General features: G+C 38.3%; 1 protein-coding gene across 3 annotated transcripts in view; it reads right to left on the reverse strand.

The window, feature by feature from the left end:
• The window catches only part of LOC124800817 (serine/threonine-protein kinase 10), a 154649-nt gene that overhangs the window by 11329 nt on the left and 122803 nt on the right, over positions 1-20517 (reverse strand). For all 3 annotated transcript variants that reach the window (XM_047263026.1, XM_047263025.1, XM_047263027.1), the window contains 4 exons: positions 19204-19317; positions 13819-14034; positions 10580-10715; positions 2768-2871 (listed from right to left, as the gene is read on the reverse strand). In XM_047263026.1, the coding sequence (XP_047118982.1) occupies positions 2768-2871; positions 10580-10715; positions 13819-14034; positions 19204-19317 (570 nt within the window). The remainder of the gene's footprint in view (positions 1-2767; positions 2872-10579; positions 10716-13818; positions 14035-19203; positions 19318-20517) is intronic.

The following is a 20517-nucleotide window of genomic DNA, read 5'->3' on the forward strand; positions in this document are numbered from 1 at the left end:
GAGCGGTAACTTTATGTGCCCTCTCTAACAGTACTTTGCGTCCGTCGCGTTTTGTAACGGAAACCCATATTTTTTAGCACAATTTTTAGTGATGTTTTACCACCCCTGAAGAGTTCACTTTCTTTTAAAGAGATTAATAACTTAGCTACAGTCGGATACTCTTTTCTGCTGTAGTAAGCATAAACATGCCTACGAATTGCATCAGTCTGGAAAGAATCTGAATCTGTGATAGGACTAGGCTGCTTTTTCTTCTTTCCCGGGGTTGATAAAAATGTATTATTTGATCCAGACAGCTCTGAATCATTACAGCTCACTTCAGTATCTTCCAAGTTTTGTAGTAATACTCCCTTACTTACTACGGTTCTTGCACTAATATCAAGAGTTTTCGACGTATGTTCCACCACTTTGTCGGCAGGAATTGATGGCTGTCCATGAATGCTTAGGTAGTTTTTTCCCTGCTCGTAAAACTCATGAGTTCTGCATAGTAACTCCAGTGCCTGGCTGTTTAGCGGCACCCCTCGACACAAAGGATTGTCACTAGGTTAACGAAGTCTTTTCGGTGGCGTTTTCCAAGTATGTACACTCACAACGTAACAAAAGTCACAACGATATAGCACACAGTACAATGAAAACACGCGATAAACGACATACAATTCACGTTGTATACACATTCACTAAACAAAGCCGGCAACGCAGGAACGTTGACGTCACAGCACGTGAGTAACAGCAGTGCTCATTGCGCTGTGATTGGCTGGCGCCCCACGCTGAACGCCTAGAGCCTATTGTTCTTCACTTGTTACTCTGTTCGCTGCCAACTTCATATGCAAACGTCAAGTGCAATGTTTCAGCAGCCGGGGTATAGTAAACTGCTGGCCTCAGATTTATAAAATTTTTATATGGCAAAATTAAAAATTTCACAATCTTATAAAAACTGTCGATTTCATGTTATTTCACCAAAACTACTAATTTTCATAGTTGTTTTAATGAAATTTTATTTGTGCTATGTGTGACAAAGTAAATCTTTGATGCAATTTTGTTTCTTAGTGTTATGCACCATTTTTTCTTCCCCAATGTTAGAGAGTTTCTAAGAGCACCTACAATTTTTGAACATATTAAAAAAAAAAAAAAAAAAAAAAACACTTTCAGAAAATATTGTGTTGGGAAGAAGTGGTTCATTGTTCATGTTAGTACCCAATCTAAAAGCATTACAGCACGATTCTAAGTATTAAAATACACTCTGCAGATAACATTTAGTACTGTAAAGGAGAAATCAGTGTCTGCATTAGCTGATGGATCAGATTGTACATATTATTGATGTAGTAAAATAGGAGAGCTGGCATTTTGTTTGCATCACGTCAAACAATGGCCAAATATAATTTGATTTCCAACACATACAGCAGTTGAGTTGTAGAACAAGCGGGTAATTGCTCGTCAGTTTATGTTATTAATAGGCAACAAGTCATGGGCTGTACTTAAATGTAACTTCTATGTTATGAATGTATTTTACTAACAATACTCCATCTCCAATCACAACACTTACATTTCCTAATTACTATGCAATGCACTTCAGAGCTGTAACTTCATTTATAAGGACTGTACAGACATTATGGTTGTTGCATCTGCTTCAGTTTCTCACCTAACAGTAACAAAATAGCTGTGTGATTGCTAGCAGATGGCATAATTAAAATTTGTTAAGAGTAGTGAAAATGATACCACCCATAAATCTAAATTACAAATACTCCAACTCCCCTCTCCCTTTATAAACACGTGTCTTCTGTGAAAAGTATTCACTGTATACATGTCATAAACATGACTTGGTGGCTCAGTAGTAAAGTGCCAGACTAGGGATCCGAAGGTCTCGGGGTCGATCCCTGGTTAGTCACTTTCTCTGTCACTTACAATTTCCTTCACCTCTGATAGTGCTAGTTAATAAGAAAATGACCAAGTTGTACCGCGATTCAGAGGTCAAGTCCATGTTAAACTATACATCCCCTATAACTACCTAGCTAAGTCAATTTAGAAGTGACTGCCAATAGGACCATGCTTAGTAAAGCACTGAAGTGTTCAAACCAGCTATCTAGTTGATGACAGCTTTACTTGTCAGAAATATGAAACAAGGTTTTTTATTTTGTTCCAACTTATTTATACTTATTTCTGAGCAATTTTTGATAATTATATCACTTCAGTGGTTTGTGCTGCCTGTGGAACTTATCTACCACAAACAGGAAAATTAATGGCAACTGCTTTCTAACTTCACAGGTTTTCTGCTGGATCAGCCAACCGCAGTGCTAACACAATGGTAAATTAAAATACAAATCGGAAAATGTAGCCTGACAACCAATCAGCAGGAGGAGAGCAAGTAAGCAACAAACAGAATTATGGATATTATGATCATGAATGTTATACACATATTCCTGTCTGAAACAGAAAGACTTGAGCATGTACACTTGGTGGCTTGTGCACAGAAACTTAACATATGCATCACTCTGCACTGTTATGAGAACTGTATTGCCTGTGTGTGTAATGTGTGTATGCCTGTTGTGTGCATCAGGTGGAAAGCATCAAAAGGAATTCAGTGGCACCTCGTCCTCCTCCACTTTTCCATTATCACAACAATGGAGTACCTTCTTGCAAGCCAAGAAGAGCATATTAAAATAAATCATACCTGTGCAATGATCAGTATCTGCAAAAACCAGCAGAAATAGCTATCTATAAACAAATATAAGAATAATATACAAGAGATGCCACAGGACAAAATTTTAATTACCCTCTTTCGTGGTTGCAGTTGACCTTTCCATTCTTTCAGTTCACGACTATGACCTTCTTCCTGTTCTTTCAATTTCATTGTCTCATGCTCCATCAACATTTTACCTGTTCACATAAAAATATTAACATCTAGATTAATATGACATAAAAACAGTCATTCATTTATTTGAATATTGGTTTCACCCACTGATTTCATAATTAACTGACTGAAATAGCAATTAACAGCAATATGTGGTACTAATGTTCGAAAGAGGTGGCGGCTTACACTAAGTTTACATAATTATGTTCTTACAAACAATACATTCATCAACAAACAAAGATGATGTGACTTACCAAACGAAAGCGCTGGCAGGTCGAAAGACACACAGACAAACACAAACATACACACAAAATTCAAGCTTTCGCAACAAACTGTTGCCTCATCAGGAAAGAGGGAAGGAGAGGGAAAGACGAAAGGATGTGGGTTTTAAGGGAGAAGGTAAGGAGTCATTCCAATCCCGGGAGCGGAAAGACTTACCTTAGGGGGGAAAAAGGACGGGTATACACTCGCACACACACACATATCCATCCACACATATACAGACACAAGCAGACCAAGTGGTCTGCTTGTGTCTGTATATGTGTGGATGGATATGTGTGGATGGATATGTGTGTGTGTGCGAGTGTATACCCGTCCTTTTTCCCCCCTAAGGTAAGTCTTTCTGCTCCCGGGATTGGAATGACTCCTTACCTTCTCCCTTAAAACCCACATCCTTTCGTCTTTCCCTCTCCTTCCCTCTTTCCTGATGAGGCAACAGTTTGTTGCGAAAGCTTGAATTTTGTGTGTATGTTTGTGTGTCTTTCGACCTGCCAGCGCTTTCGTTTGGTAAGTCACATCATCTTTGTTTTTTGATAAATTTTTCCCGCATGGAATGTTTCCCTCTATTATATTAAAATAATACATTCATACACACAAAATAAAGTGTGTGTGTGTGTGTGTGTGTGTGTGTACAAAGCAGAAGCACTGACTGATTTCTGACATGGACTTCACCATGGCCATGTACAATGAATAATTTCAGCATTTGCTTGGTTGAGAAAGCAGAGATTAATGTGGTTTGATCATGCACTGATTACTGCTTTTTAAGTGAACTTCATAATTGGTGTAATCTTCTTAAAGGTGAAGATCCCAGTTGGGTATAGTGGTTCAATTACGTCACAAGTCAATTAACTTAGCAATCAGTACAATGTGACTGGTCACTTTTGCACTGGTGCCATTGTTACCAAACATGAAGTACAAATGAATAATTGCATTTATGTATTAAGTGTATTTTATGTTGAGTTAGCAAGTGCACTAGAACACTACACCCAAAACAGTTTAATGAGCAAAATTCATAGCCACAGGCCCTTGGCTATAATTTCAGGAGTTCAATTTTGTGTTGTGAACACATATATTCAAGCTATAACTCTCCTTGTTTTTGCCATATATGCAAATGACTATCTCTTGAGTTCAGGCAATGCCTAGGCACTGAAGCTGTGGTGTGTCATTCTACCCTCCAGTTCGGCCTCCAGAAGAACCACAGGAGATATAGTCAAAATGCCATATTGTGAATGTGAGTGTCCAGCAATGACATGCTTTCCTGTATCCCTGTGACAAGTATTCTAATCGCTATAGCCCATGTGGACCCTCCAGGCATACACACGGCTCACATCTGTGCGGAGGAGGCCTTGCAGTCTACCAGTAACATCCCCATAACAACTCGAATAGGCATGTGGCTGAGTCAAGATATCTTGGTCTATAGCTATGAGAAATATCCTCTATCACTGCCAGTGCTACTATCCAAGTAGTGCAATAATTCTCTGGAGGAATGATCCAGTCTCTCAAAACGCCCAAAATATGACTTCTCCTCTCCTACCCCAAAGTATCCAGTCGGCTGAAAGAAGTTAATGTACACTGTCTGAACAAGATGCCTGTTCGCCCCTTTACTGCCGCAAGGGCAGATCTCTTTGCAGTACATGTTGACATTTAAAGCTCATTTATAGATAGCATACTTCATTTCACTATCACTATATCATTGTGACAGCAGTGTCATAACACTTAACACCATGCTTGTCCTGGTGTTCCCAACAGCACCTGTCTCCCATTTAGGCGAATGTCTACTGGACAACTGAATGCAGTCTAAACATCCATCCTCTGTTCAGGCAATGTTACACAGCACCAGTCAGCATCTGCAGTTACTTGGTTGTGTACAAGGAGAGTTTGATTATTCTCTAAGAAAGCTGAGTGAAATTTGTCAATGTTAGTTGCTGTCACAACTGCTGCCAATATTCCAGCAAAAACCAGGTGTAGCCTTTCAGTTTTCAGATGCCAATGGGAGTTCAATAATCTACATCTATACTTCGTAAGCCATCTTACAGTGTGTGATGGAGGGTCCTTTGTGAACTAGTGTCCTTTCACACCAATGGCACACTGCTGCTAGAAGAGAGGTAAGTCCTTTCACATGTTCTATGTAGAATCGAATTGGTGTTCTGTCAGGCACAGTCGGCTTTCTTCTGTTGAATGATTTCAGTTGTTTTTGTATCCTTTGGTCATTTATTTTTATATCTGTCATTCTGTCACTCTTGTGAAGATTTAAAGGAGGAACTACAGTGCACACTTCCTCCGTGTAACGGTTTTGGCGAAAGATGCTTAGTATTTTGGCCTTCACTGTTTTTTCTCGGTTTCAGTGCCATTATCATCATTGAGTGTCTGGACAGATGCTTTTGAAACTTCTTAGGATTTTCTGTCAAGTTAGTATTTTATTCATTTCTTTGATGTCTGCATGATCTGACTCACCAAAAGTGAAATGATTCATAAGCTGGTAACACTACTGCAACAAAGAAAATTTGAAAATGAACTCTATATGGCATAAATAGTTTGTAGTTAAGTTACACTAAAGTTACTGATTTTACAACATTATTTTGCATATGTGCAGCCTCATATTGCTAAAAGTCAGTTATTATTAAGCAACACTGTCATTTTTGCAGAGTACTTGTGAATAAATTGCTGGTTCATGATTGATTTTGAGCCATATCATCCACTGACCTATGCATTTCCAGTGCTTCCAGGATTACCATACCAAAAGTAATTACATTTGAATTATATAAGATGCTCTCAGTTACATGTACAGGGAAACCCCATGTTTTATGTTTTCATGCGGTCCAGACTTAAAAAATGCAAAATTGAGGAAAATGCAGAATTGGGGAAAAATGTTAGAACTCCCCAAAATGCTAGCAAAAACAGATGTAATTGCATATATGATTAAAAATCACAATCCTCTACAATACTTTGCATAATATCTCTCTAAGTGTATGAAATTAAGCGTACAATACAATGTTTATACAATAACTCATGGTAATGAGTTTCATCAGTTCTTAAAAAATCGCAATGTGTAACAGCAAGTAAAAACTTGTGAAAAAATTGAAACTGGTATCTGAGTACAAGGTAATCGAGCTATTTTGCTACAAGCTATAACCACAAATTGTTTGTTCAAAACAAGCATTTTTGAGAGATTATCCTTTGTGCTCACCCAGAAAATAGCATATCTGCTTAATGACAAACTTCTTCACCATTGCTGTTATTGTTTAATGCTTTTCTTACCAGCCGCACTTCATATGCTCACCACCATTAAAGTGTTATTTTAGGCTTGATGACAGAAACAGAGACAGAGACAAGGAAAAATGAGTTTATTTCCCCAGTTGGTGTTACAAGCTTATTAGAAGTTACCTCACTGAATTTCTGTACACTGTGTAAAATATAAATTTGAAAGAAAGCTCAAGTGCAATTTTCACTTCATGCCCTCTATCACTGCTGCCAACCTTTATGACCTACAGAGTGTAGTGTGTGAGTGGTGCAAAGTATGTACGGGAGTAGTGTGTGTACTTGTTGCAACTGTATTTTGTCAGATTTGAACACAAAGGTCCTTAAAATGTGCTATCACAAAATCCTTGTTCCATTTCCATGTGACACCTCTGTCATAGCACATCATCTGCATGAAAAGTATATTTTCGGCACTTCACAAAATGCTTTCACCCCCACTTGCACTCCCATCATTGAAGGGCCATTCCCTGTCTCCACACATCCAGTGTGTTGGTGTGGTGTGGTGTGGTGGCTGCCCGGCTATTGGGTGACTTAACAAGTTGCCAGCCAATAAGAGTTCACTACCCGAAAATGGGCTACATTTCCTCAATTATGACCAAGCACATTCCTTGAGACTTGTGTTTGAATTTAAAAGTTGACAACTGATATCGGAAATACAAGCACAAAGATGAGACTGTGTTACAAGTGGCACAAGAAAAGCTAGTGGCTGGGCCCCTTTGTCAAGAATTTGCTCATTCCGGAACACTTCACGTCAACTGTCTCGTTTTCCCATTACTGCTACAATGTAGCAGTAGCTGTATCATAATTGTGCGGTGGAGCTAAACGCTGCCAGCTGTGTTGGCTACACTGATCGTGGATTATGTCAGCATTTCCTCTCTCACGCCACCCATATCCACAACAGCCTAAAATATTCCCTTAACTCCCCCACCACCCGTGATGCAAACCATCTGTCTTTTTTGCCACTTATAACTCATTCAGTCACATCAAATTTCAAATAGGAAGGAAACAGGACGATGTCCAAGTATGAACTTCCAATCATGGCAAACCTTACTAGGAAGAAATGTAAAACTGGGGAATTTTTAGCATTGATCTTATGGGTTTTTCACAAGGGTTATGAATTTACGGTATAGAATGCAAGAAACGTAAAATTGGAGAATGTAAAATCGAAGTTCCATTATACTTATTTTCAACCATTCCTGTACTATTTTTGTGAATGCAGCCAGAAAAATAATTGTGTCACACACACACACACACACACACACACACACACACACACACACACACAGAGAGAGAGAGAGAGAGAGAGAGAGAGAGAGAGAGAGAGAGAGAGAGAGAGCATGTAAATCTTTTTTCACAATTTTCATGTGTTTCTTGTTCTAATTATACAGGGTGATTCAAAAAGAATACCACAACTTTAGGAATTTAAAACTCTGCAACGACAAAAGGCAGAGCTAAGCACTATCTGTCGGAGAATTAAGGGAGCTATAAAGTTTCATTTAGTTGTACATTTGTTCGCTTGAGGCGCTGTTGACTAGGCGTCAGCGTCAGTTGATGCTAAGATGGCGACCACTCAACAGAAAGCTTTTTGTGTTATTGAGTACGGCAGAAGTGAATCGACGACAGTTGTTCAGCGTGCATTTCGAACGAAGTACGGTGTTAAACCTCCTGATAGGTGATGTATTAAATGTTGGTATAAACAGTTTACAGAGAATGGGTGTTTGTGCAAAGGGAAAAGTTCTGGACGGCCGAGAACGAGTGATGAAAATGTAGCACGCATCCAGCAAGCATTTGTTCGCAGCCCAGGAAAATCGACTCGCAGAGCTAACAGAGAGCTGCAAATTTCACAATCAACTGTATGGAGAGTCCACATTGGCACTTATCTGTCCGTAACTACCTGAATGTCAACTACCCGAGGCGATGGATCGGCCGCCAGGCAGCCTGTGACAGAGCACTTCATCACTGGCCTCCAAGAAGCCCTGATCTTACCCCCTGCGATTTTTTCTTATGGGGGTATGTTAAGGATATGGTGTTTCGGCCACCTCTCCCAGCCACCATTGATGATTTGAAATGAGAAATAACAGCAGCTATCCAAACTGTTACGCCTGATATGCTACAGAGAGTGTGGAACGAGTTGGAGTATCGGGTTGATATTGCTCGAGTGTCTGGAGGGGGCCATATTGAACATCTCTGAACTTGTTTTTGAGTGAAAAAAAAAAACCTTTTTAAATACTCTTTGTAATGATGTATAACAGAAGGTTATATTATGTTTCTTTCATTAAATACACATTTTTGAAGTTGTGGTATTCTTTTTGAATCACCCCGTATTGTCAATATGAATTGAGTATTATAAAATAAACTTATATTCCTATAATGTAAAGTGGAATCTCATTAGTGCCTCCCTCATTACTGCATTTTACTGCAAAGTGCATCCAGTTTTGGAAGTCCCGGTCCTAATTGCATTAAGCATATGTTAAAATGACTCATTTATACATTCTTGCCCACTGTTTAGTACGTTTAAATTTGGAGGATAGGTGATGTTTGGCTCATGACTTTTGCCACCAAGAGTTCTGGTAGTAGGACGATTACGGCAATGAGGTGAGGAAAGATGCAAGTAAACAGTGCTGTTCGGTGCCAAAACTTTCAGACTTCTACCGTCAAGTACAGATTGGAAGCAGGGAAGAAATTGAGCCAAACAATAAATCGAATATTTATCAGAGTGTAACTCAGTCTCTGATGTTCTGTGTGTTTAGCATTTAACTGACTCTCTGTCCATGTTTACTTATTTATTTTGATGTCAAATGGGTTTACTGATACATCTTGGAGAAAGACAGTGAGACAGTTAACACATGAAGAAAAGTGGCCAAAAATTCACACATGAAGCCTGTTTAATATTACACGAGAATTGAACATTCCTCCATCTCTGGAGACATGACTACCTACTATATCTTATTGTATTATAGTGTAGTTCAGCTAAGGTGTATGATATACCAGTTAGCTTGCTGAAATGACAACCCCTACCCTATTCAATTACCAGCAGTAATTCACTAACAGAGAGGTGCTGAACGAGTAGTGTTTCATGAATGAATATAAAAACTTACCCGGTTTGTATTTTGGATGCTAGAGGCTATGTCTCACATCACATGATTTTCCTGCATTCCTATTGGCTGATGGAAGAAATGTACTTGCCTGGCATATTGGACTAACCAGTATCACTGTGTTCAAAAAGTATTTGCTTCTTGCATACTAACACACAATTCTGAGAGTTTCTGGGTGTGATATCCCAAATGCGTTCTTGAAATGCGCACTTCGAATTATAATTTATAGCGACAGCATGTGAGAAAGTATGGTGCACAGAGATAACATATTACCCCAAACTGCCAAATATGATACCCTTAATTCTGCATTTTCAATGATGAAAAAAATCAAATTGTTACCAAAGTATGTATATTTTGGTAATACATTTTTCTGCTTTCAATCTTTGTCCCTTCAAAAATGTGCTAATGAGATGCCACTGTACTTACTTTTCCGTTTTAAATAGCGCAAGAATCTATTTCTGCCACATGCATGTGTTTTGCAATGTTATTTAAAACTAACTCAAATTATGCTTGTTCACAACCAAGTACCAGGTGTGAAGAGGCAAGCGTTGAATGTGCTGGACATTTATTAGCCTGTTTACTCCTTTCAGCCAAACAAATCCTGTAGGCTGATCAAAATTAGTCTTGTCCTTCAAAGTATTGCACTGTAAGCACACTTCACAATATAGAATCTCATTAATATAAAAGCTTTTCTGCTTTAAATGCCTTTTCTGCCCAATTCTGCTCTTCTTCCAAACTGTTACCAAAAATATAGTTTCTGAACATATTAGTCATCCAAACAATGGTCCATACTTCATATTAACTGTTATAATACTTTTCAGGTCTGTATATCCAATGCACATTTTTACATTTTACAAAGAACATAACGAAAAAAATTCTTACAATGGTACGATATGTCTCTAGCATCAACGTTATGTTGGGTTTACACAAATATCAAAATTGTGCATGTAGGTGACGTTACTTGGAATTACGTTATTGTTTTTGATATGTGAAAATACTACTAAAGTTTCATTATGTTCTTGTTACTTCATAAAATAAATAGTTTTCTAGAGGCATCAACTATTATTTTTACATCACACAATCATGCAAAACAGATACTAACGTTTTTCATTCTGCAGTTGTTCCAGCTCACGAATTGTTGCTTCAGATGTAGCACGTAGCTCTTCCAACTGTCGCTGATGTTTAATCTCAGCTCTCTGCTGTTCAGCACGATATCTTTTTTTTTCATCTTCTTGGAACTGCAGGAAGATTAGTATAATTGTAAGAGAAACACTTTGTACTGAAGTTAACTTAAATGGGGGGGGGGGGGGGGAGAGAGAGAGAGAGAGAGAGAGAGAGAGAGAGAGAGAGAGAGAGAGAGAGAGAATATCAATTGCAACTGGAGCTGTCATACTCATCATTAGTAAATTATGCTTGTGGATTAACTCTCTATTCTTATTGTGGAGGCACTGATTAAATCAAACATTTACTTATGTTTTATAGGAATGCTGGAAATTTAATAGGGTGATATATAAATATAAACTTGATCCTGCCCACAAATAGATTTTTGTCAAACACTGTTCTGGCCTGTCAAAACAATGGTTTTTACCCCACACAATTTGGAACTGTGAACAAGGGCAGATTAGATTACAGTTTGCATATTCACATTCACATTTAACATATTGAAAACAATTCTTAAAACATAAAATACAGGGTTATTCTAAATGATGGTCTCATTTTCAGAAATGCTTATGTATTCAAGCACAAATCCAAAATGAACAAGCTCAATACCAACGAAAAGAAGAAGTTTCAAAATTTTTGGCGGGTGGTGGTGGGCAGGCGGTGATGGTTTCAGAAGCAGCTGGTGGAGTTCGTGCAGCAATAGGACTGTCATTCCATTTTACAGTCAGCTGTGAGTGAGATGGCGACTGTGGAACATAAGGTTTTCTGCATTCTTGAGTTCGCAAAAAGTGAGTTGCAAATTGCAGTGCAGCAGGCATTTCGTACCAAATTCAGTACTCAAATGCCAACTCGCAAAAGCATTAGCTGTTGGTTTAAGCAATTTAAACAGACTGCGGAATGTGTGCAAAGGAAAAAGCACAGGCCAACTGCGTGTGTCAGAGCATCATGTCTGACGGATTCAAGAAAGTTTTGTGGGCAGTCCCAGTCAATCTACCAACAGAGCCAATCGAGAACTTTGAACACCCCAACCAACTATATGAAAAGTTCTGAGACGGCTTTTGCTGTACAAGGCCTACCGATTACAACTTGTGCAGGCTCTCACCCCCAATGACAAAGAGAAACGTTAAAATTATAAAGAATGTAGCAACCAGTCACGGAAACATAATTTATTTATCTTGTTGCAAATCGATTTCGACTGATATGTCATCATGTACTGTCCTTGGCAGATTTCTATCATGATAGAAATAAGCATCGACATATCAGTCAAAATCGATTTGCAACAAGATAAATAAATTATGTTTCCACGACTGGTTGCTACATTCTTTATAATTTTATATTCCATGGTCGCTGCACAGAAAGGGTTGCATTTTTATAGCGTGCAATTTTCAGTGATGAAGTGACATTCCACCTTAGTGGAAAAGTCTACAGACACAATGTTTGCATATGGGGTTTGGAAAATCCACATTAACCATTGCAACATGAAAGAGACTCACCGATCAATCTGTGCTGTATACTGTAGAAAGGTTTATAGACCAGTTTTCTTCGCGGAAAGAACTGTAACGGGAATCATGTACCCGTGCATGATGGAACAATGGCTGATCCCTCAAGTTATGGAAGATTCCCAGGAGTTCATTTTCCAACAGGATGGAGCTCCGCCTCACTGGCACCTTGATGTAAGAGGCTTTTTCAATGACTCCCTTCCTGAGCACTGGATCAGTCACAGTGGACTTGAGGACCTGGCTCTGCACTTTTGGCCACTTTGATCTCCTGATCTCACACCCTGCGACTATTTCTTATGGGGTTATGTGAAGGAAGCTGTTTACTCCCACCTCTACCAATCTCTCTGAATGATCTGCGCAACCAGATCACTGCTGCCATGCACTCAGTAACAGCAGATATGCTTTTGCATGTGCAGGACAAGTTTGGCTACCGCATCGATGTTTGCTGTGCAGCCAATGGTGGCCACATTTAACACATTTCTGATTATTAAATTAACTAATTAACTAGTTAATTACAAATCATTAAATTTATTAAATTCATATCACACAGTATGAAAAAAATTTTGAAACTTCCTCTTTTCACTGGTACAAAGCTTGTTCATTTTGGATTTGTACTTGAATAAATACGAAGTTTTGAAAATGGATCCATCATTTAGAATAACCCTGTATAATGAACAAACATGATTGTTGTACTACTTTTAAATCACTTTGGTGGAAATTAATAGTATCTTATTTTGCATATTATTTTCCTATAGGCAAAAAGACCCCCTATGTTGACAAACTTAAGAGGAAACAAGACCACTGGTCTATCAATGTGAAGCAAACACTTTTAAACAGTATACATGAACAACATAATTAGTCTGCATACTGCTGGATATTGATGTTTGGACAAACCTTAAATATAACACCCAACCTTCAGAAACACATAATGACAGCTGACATACATCTCACATTAAAAAATCACTTACAGCCTCAAGCTTTATGGGAAACAGATAACTCCAATAGCTGTAACCCAAAACATATGGAGATAATGGGTTAAACGTTTTCTTGAGAATGGCTAAACTGTCGAAATGTCTTAGAACACAAAATAAAAATAAAATGGAAATTAATAATGATGCATGAAACTCATTTCTTTCAAGAAGACAAATCTGTTCAAACTTTCATTATTCTTATAATGCACAATTAACTCTTTCTGTGGAGTCTCTTTCTGTAGTAGGGGCTGTCAAATTATCTTTGAGTGCTGGAGGAACAGCAATCAATTACTCACTGTTCTCAGTACTCACCTTTCCATTTCCCATGGCATTCCTAAATTAATTTCTCACCCATATAGTCCACTTTAATGTAACTGCTCTGGGAGAAACCTTACTGTAATTATAGTTACTTATTTTTTACATTAAAATAAATTACATTTCTCTACATACTTGCATAGCTTCATTACCTTCAGTGTTAAATATGAATACTTTAATACTGGGCAACTGATACTTTAACCAACATTAAAAATGCAACATGGGAAAATAATCAACCAAACAAACATATTTAGAAACATAACACAAGTCAAATTCTTAAATAATAAGCATACCAATGTCACAATATCTGTATAAAACACGTAACCCTCACAACCAGATTTAACAGCATTGATTTATATAAACTTTTGAAGTAAACACTGAAAGCTTGCACTTACCTTCTTAAGCTTCTCTCTCTCATCTTCAGGGCTGGGCTGAATAGTCATACTAATGCGCATTGATTCACGAAACATCATTTCCCTGGCTTTCATCTCTGCTCGAATGCGTTTTGGTAATGCACGTTTCTCAATGGCTTGACGTTTTAATAGTTCCTCTTCTTTCCTCTGATTCATACGCTTTATTTGTTCCAATTCTTTTTCATGTCGAATCAGCATCTACAAAAAAAATTGTCACATTGTAAATTGTAACCACACTACAGACCAAATCCAAAAACAGAATGCTAGTATTTACATAAACATTGGATATTTGATATTCCACTAGATACAAAGCCTTACAAACATATTTCAAGAATCTTTCAGAAATGAGAAATGATAAACACTAAGTGACAGGTAATTGCTTGCTACCGGGTTTGAACTGTTAACCCACAACTCATCAGCCAACAAAGCTAACCACTATGCAGATATCTTGTTTTTTAAAAAACTGCAATTAGTTTTGATCTTATCATAACTATTAGGTAGTAAATGACATCACCATCTGCAAACACTCTGAAACTTGGTTCCATCCATTTGAACCCAGCTTTTGTTTGAGATTTTCGATTATAAATGGAGATGATTTGCCTGAGATCATGTTATCTGCTCTCTAACAAACTACGCAACAGATTTTATCAAGTAGCTGGTGCAACATGTCAAACATATATTTCACATTTCATTATTTTACTGCACCATACTTGCATGTCACTGCAGATATCAGAAACCATCTGAGACAAAACAATCACTAATATAAATGTCTCCAGTTGTTAATAGGTTATGTTAGTCATTGGCAATTAGTGTTTTACTTTTCTAAAAAGAAGCCAGCAAAAACGCATCAACAAACATACATTACTGGCCATTAAAATTGTGACACCAAGAACAAATGCAGATGATAAGCGGGTATTCATTAGATAAATATATTATACTAGAACTGACATGTGATTACATTTTCATACATTTTTACGCAATTTGGGTGCATAGATCCTGAGAAATAAGTACCCAGAACAACCACCTCTGGCCGTAATAATGGCCTTGATATGCCTGAGCGTTGAGTGAAACAGAGCTTGGATGGCGTGTACAGGTACAGTTGCCCATGCAGCTTCAACACGATACCACAGTTCATCAAGAGTAGTGACTGGCGTATTGTGACGAGCCAGTTGCTCGGCCACCATTGCCAAGACGTTTTCAATTGGTGAGAGATCTGGAGAACGTGCTGGCCAGGGCAGCAGTAGAACATTTTCTGTATCCAGAAAGGCCCGTACAGGACCGGCAACATGCAGTTGTGCATTATCCTGCTGAAATGTAGGGTTTCGCAGGGACTGAATGAAGGGTAGAGCCATGGGTCGTAACACATCTGAAATGTAACATCCACTGTTCAAAGTGCCATCAATGTGAACAAGAGGTGACCGAGACGTGTAACCAATGGCACCCCATACCATCACGCCGGGTGATACGCCAGTATGGCAATGACGAATACACGCTTCCAATGTGCGTTCACCGCTATGTCGCGCCAAACACGCATGCGACCATCATGAAGCTGTAAACAGAACCTGGATTCATCCGAAAAAATGACGTTTTGCCATTCGTGCACCCAGGTTCATCGTTGAGTACACCATCGCAGGCGCTCCTGTCTGTGTTGCAGCCACGGTCTCCGAGCTGGTAGTCCATGCTGCTGAAAATGTCGCCGAACTGTTCGTGCGGATGTTTGATATCTTACAAATGTCTCCATCTGTTGACTCAGGGATCGAGACATGGCTGCACAATCCGTTACAGCTATGCGGATAAGATGACTGTCATCTCGACAGCTAGTGATACGAGACTGTTGTGATCCAGCACAGCATTACGTATTATCCTCCTGAACCCACCAATTCCATATTCTGCTAACAGTCATTGGATCTCAACCAACGCGAGCAGCAATGTTGCGATACAATAAACCGCAATCGCGACAGGCTACAATCTGACCTTTATCAAAGTCGGAAACGTGATGGTGCATTTCTCCTCCTTACACGAGGGCATCACAACAACGATTCACCAGGCAACACTGGTCAACTGCTGTTTGTGTACGAGAAATCGGTTGGAAACCTTCCTAATGTCAGCACGTTGTAGGTGTCGCCACCGGCGCCAACCTTGTATGAATGCTCTGAAAAGCTAATCATTTGCATATCACAGCATCTTCTTCCTGTCGGTTAAATTTTGAGTCTGTAGCACGTCATCTTTGTTGTGTAGCAATTTTAATGGCCAGTAGTGTATGTGCAAAGTTTGGTGATAATACTAAGGAAAAATGGAGCTACAGCTGAAATTCATTTGTACTACCTCCAAGCTTTTCACACTTGTGTACAAAATTTAGACATCTAACTACTACTTTCCCTATGCGATTTTGCGTACTTCATCAGAAACAGTGTGCTTGTATGAAGAAAAATCCTCTCTGAATACTAAAATTGCACTGTGGCCCTAACTATATATTGTTATTTCCTGTGAGTCAAAAAACAATAATACAGCTTTCATAGGCTGTGCTCATTATCTCTCATTCCCTTTCATTGCATCTAGCATAGATGTTTGTTCACAGATACAAGTGAAGGGTAGTGAACACTGAAACTCTCTGCAAACGCTCGTTCTCTTGTGTTTGCTTCCAGTTGCTCTAGTGTAAACTAGGCTTAAGAGAACTGCTCCAATTGTCTCCTAAATTGTTGATGTACATTAAGTTCCACAGAGGGTCTATAAACTTCCAAGGAGAACCCCAGTTGTCACTGCAGTTTCACCAGATGACTTCCCTTTAATTACTGTGTCTTTTCTGGCAGGAAATCATGTATCCAGTCACACAACTGAAATGATAATTCATATGGATGCAATTTGATTAGGAGCTGCTTGTGGGGAATGGTATCAAAAGCCTTCTGGAAATCTAGAAATATGGAATCAACTTGAAAATACCTGTCAGCAGTACTCATTTATTTGTGCGAATAAAGAGCATGTTGTGTTTCACAAGAATATTTTCTGAACCCACACTGGTTTGTGTGAACATATTGTTTCTTCAAGGTATTTCATAAGGATGGAACACAGAATATTTTCCAAAAACCTTCTACAAATTCATGTCAATGATATGGGTATATAATGCAGAAGACTACTACTATTTTCTTTTTTGTAATAATGTGACACAATATTTGGTGTTCCTACAATTTGGTTCATATTATGAGAACACACAAATTAAATACCAAAAACAGTTTCTCCATGTCGAAAATTCAGTGACTCTGTCAAGAAATACATTTTCATAAACTTTTCATTTGTTATTATGAATAAAAATACCATGAAAACATAGTGCAGCCCTTCCAGGAGACACTGATGCTAGTTCCATCTTTATACATCCAACAGTTTCCAAGTTTGAGTGAGTGAAAATTAAATGTGTTATCATGTCTGTGTTCTGTGCAGGACATGGCAAGTCTGTTTTGCACCACCAGGTGGCTCCTGCCAAAGTGTCAATCCTGAAGCAGTTTTGAAGAGATTATAGTAATGGGAAGCATGGAGAGATTAACATGGGAGAGAAACGAATTGAGGATAACATCAAACACTTGAGATTCTATTTACAAGCATGACTAAAAGAGCAGGTACTGTTGATGATCCGCAGCTGTACGAGTTGAGATACTAATAATGGATACAAAAAAGTATTGATTCTGTATTAATTTCTACTAATTTGCCAACTGAAAGAAAACTTTTAGAAGATAATCAAGCTACTACAATCCATGTAAATGGATTTTCTGGGCATTATGAAACAGCATAAAGTTGAGAGGGAGAAATGTATAAACATTGTGCATTTGGAACACATTATTTTGATGTGGATGTGGTGACTTCAGAAATTGTTCCCTTCTATCAATTTTATAACATGAAATTTAGGATGACGGAAGCCATTCTTGTCACTAATACAAGACAAAACCATGAAGTGAACATTTGTACAAATAGTGCACAATTTGGTCCTTAGCTAAACTGGCAGATATGTAGTGTATCAAAAAGAATCATCCGATTTGGCGTCTATATTTCTGAAACTAATAAACATATACAATTAATTTTGTTTTTTGATGAATGGGAAAACTCAAAAAAGTTTTTTCATACCTTTTCACAGGTGTTTAAAATAACCCCCCTTGAGATGTACAGCATATGTCAATGCGGTATTCAAATTGTTCCCACAGTCCAGTGAGCTTGTTTTGAGCAACACAGTCCAGTGAACTTGTCTTGAGTAACAGCTTTCACCGAAGCTGTTATGCTATGTCTCAGTTCATTCATTGTTGCTGGTAATGGAGTCACATAAACACAGTCTTCTATAGACTTCCACAAGAAATAATCACATACAATCAGGTCCGGAGACCTTGGAGGCCAGTAATGTAAGGCTGAATCATTTGGTCTGCTTTGCAACTGATCCATTGTTCAGTAATCCTTTGATATAAAAATTCCTGCACTTCCAGATGCCACTGTGGCAGTGACCTATCTTGTTGTTAAATGAAGTAGTTCGAATCAGTCTCCAACTGTGGGAAAAGAAAACTCTCAAGCGTATCGAGATATGTACTTCCTGTAACAGTATTCTCAGCAAAGAAAAAGGGACTATACACCTTTCCGCATGAAACTGCACAAAACACATTAAATTTTGGAGTCCCTCTCATGTTTTACAACTTCATGTGGTTGCTCCGTACCCCATATTCTCATATTATGACAGTTCACCTTTCCATTTAAATGGGAAGTTGCCTCGTCACTAAATACTAAGCGTGGAAGAAAACTGTCATCCTCCATCTTGCCAAAACTGAAATTACAGAACTCCTCATGTTGTTTGTCACATTCACGGAGAGCTTGCAGTAGCTGAATTTAGTACGGTTTCACATGTAAACGTCGATGCAACACACACCTGACAGACATCGGGGGCATGTTGAGCTGCAAGGCAAATGGATTTCTGCAGACTCCTTGTGAAACTGTGGTAGATACGTTTGATGCTTGTGTCAGATACTAGGACGGCCCAGTGATTTGCCTTTACACAAACAACCTGTTTCCCGGAATTGTTCATGCCATCATCTAATGCTCTGAGCTGTATGAGGATCCACACCATACCTAGTACGAAAGTCCAGCTGAACAATTGTTACTGACCAGTACTGCATAAAACATAGAACACAAAACACTTTCCGTTGTCCCAACACCATTTTTACTAGAACTGAAGAGGGTGCACAGCGGGGACCCTGTAAAACTAGAGAGTTTGCTCCTTCAAACAGTATGTTGTTCATGCACGTATCTCAAATAACATATTAGTTATGATTTTATTAATCAGATGATTCTTTTTGATACACCATATTTTTTAAACTCTTGATATATGTGTGGTCATACCTGATGCCTCTGTAAGAAGAAAACATCCTTAAGTTGTCGTTTGGCAAGCTGCTGTTTCTCAAGTATTTGCCTCTCTTCCATGTCCCAAAGTGCTGATTCACGAGCACGCATTAACTGGAAAGAATTTTCACACACTTACAGCATGAGATACACAAGCTATTTTAAATATACTGAGAATTAATACATAACCTAGGATTATAAAACTTGATGGCTGCATACCGAAGAAAGAAGATAGGGAGCAAATTTAATAATAGTCACCATTTTCACCCCATTTTTCTTTCTTTACCTCTGTCATGTTATCAGAACCTGGAAACAGTTTTATTGGGAATTTCATATTTTCAATGTTAATAGGATACAAGTGAACAATTGTGTGTTAACTTGACTGTTGTGATTTGCAGAGTAACATTTGTCTCTCCCTAGCCATACAGTAACCTTTAGTTCAGTTCTAACATTCCAAATACCTTTAGCCAGTCACATGCATTTGAATGCTGTCATTTTGTTAATTACAAAGTGAAGATTGTCAGAGTGTGATAAATATTTATGCAGCCAAACACATTTTAACACCAAGGACACAAAATTATAGTTTACTTTCCTCAGATGTCCATCTTGTATTGCATTAACTAACAGGGATTGACCCACTCTTTCTTCTCTAATAGCCTTCATGCTTGCAAGCATACTAGTAATTAAGTTGCAAAACATGTTTGGAGAAGACACCATTCTACATTGTTCAAATGAGGGCAGGCATCAGCAGGAGTCTGCTAGATCTAACACCTCTCACACTTCCTGTATTTTTTTCATATACAGGGTGGACCATTTTAATGCATAATGGGGAGTAATTCAGGATAGAGATGAACATAGCAAAATGTTTTAGGTAAAAGTTGTAGGATGCAAAAAAAGTCATGCATTGCTGTAGATGGCCGTGACCTTGAACGTGACTCATGATAATTTGGATGTTAAAGAGATTTTTTTAAAATGGCAATCCTAATACTTGATTTATGATTTGGAAAGCATGGCAAATTTTACGTGCAAAATGATACATTATACATGGCAAGCCCCAACAGAGGTCAAATAAGCAAATATGTTTTCAGTACTACTAGGGATTAACTCATAATACAGGAGGCATACAGAAAATACAATGTTAGATACAAATTGGAAGGGGCAACACGAGTCACTTTTGACTGCCAATTACCATAACCTTAAAGTTAATTACAGAAGGTCATTCGAAGGCTGAGTCTTGTTTCACGAGAACCTCTATTTGCGACTCGGTTTTTAAAGGAGGGAAGATAGATTTGAATTTTAAGTTTCAGTTAATGT

The sequence above is a fragment of the Schistocerca piceifrons genome, chromosome 1 (genome assembly GCF_021461385.2).
Source record: "Schistocerca piceifrons isolate TAMUIC-IGC-003096 chromosome 1, iqSchPice1.1, whole genome shotgun sequence".
NCBI lineage: Eukaryota > Metazoa > Arthropoda > Insecta > Orthoptera > Acrididae > Schistocerca > Schistocerca piceifrons.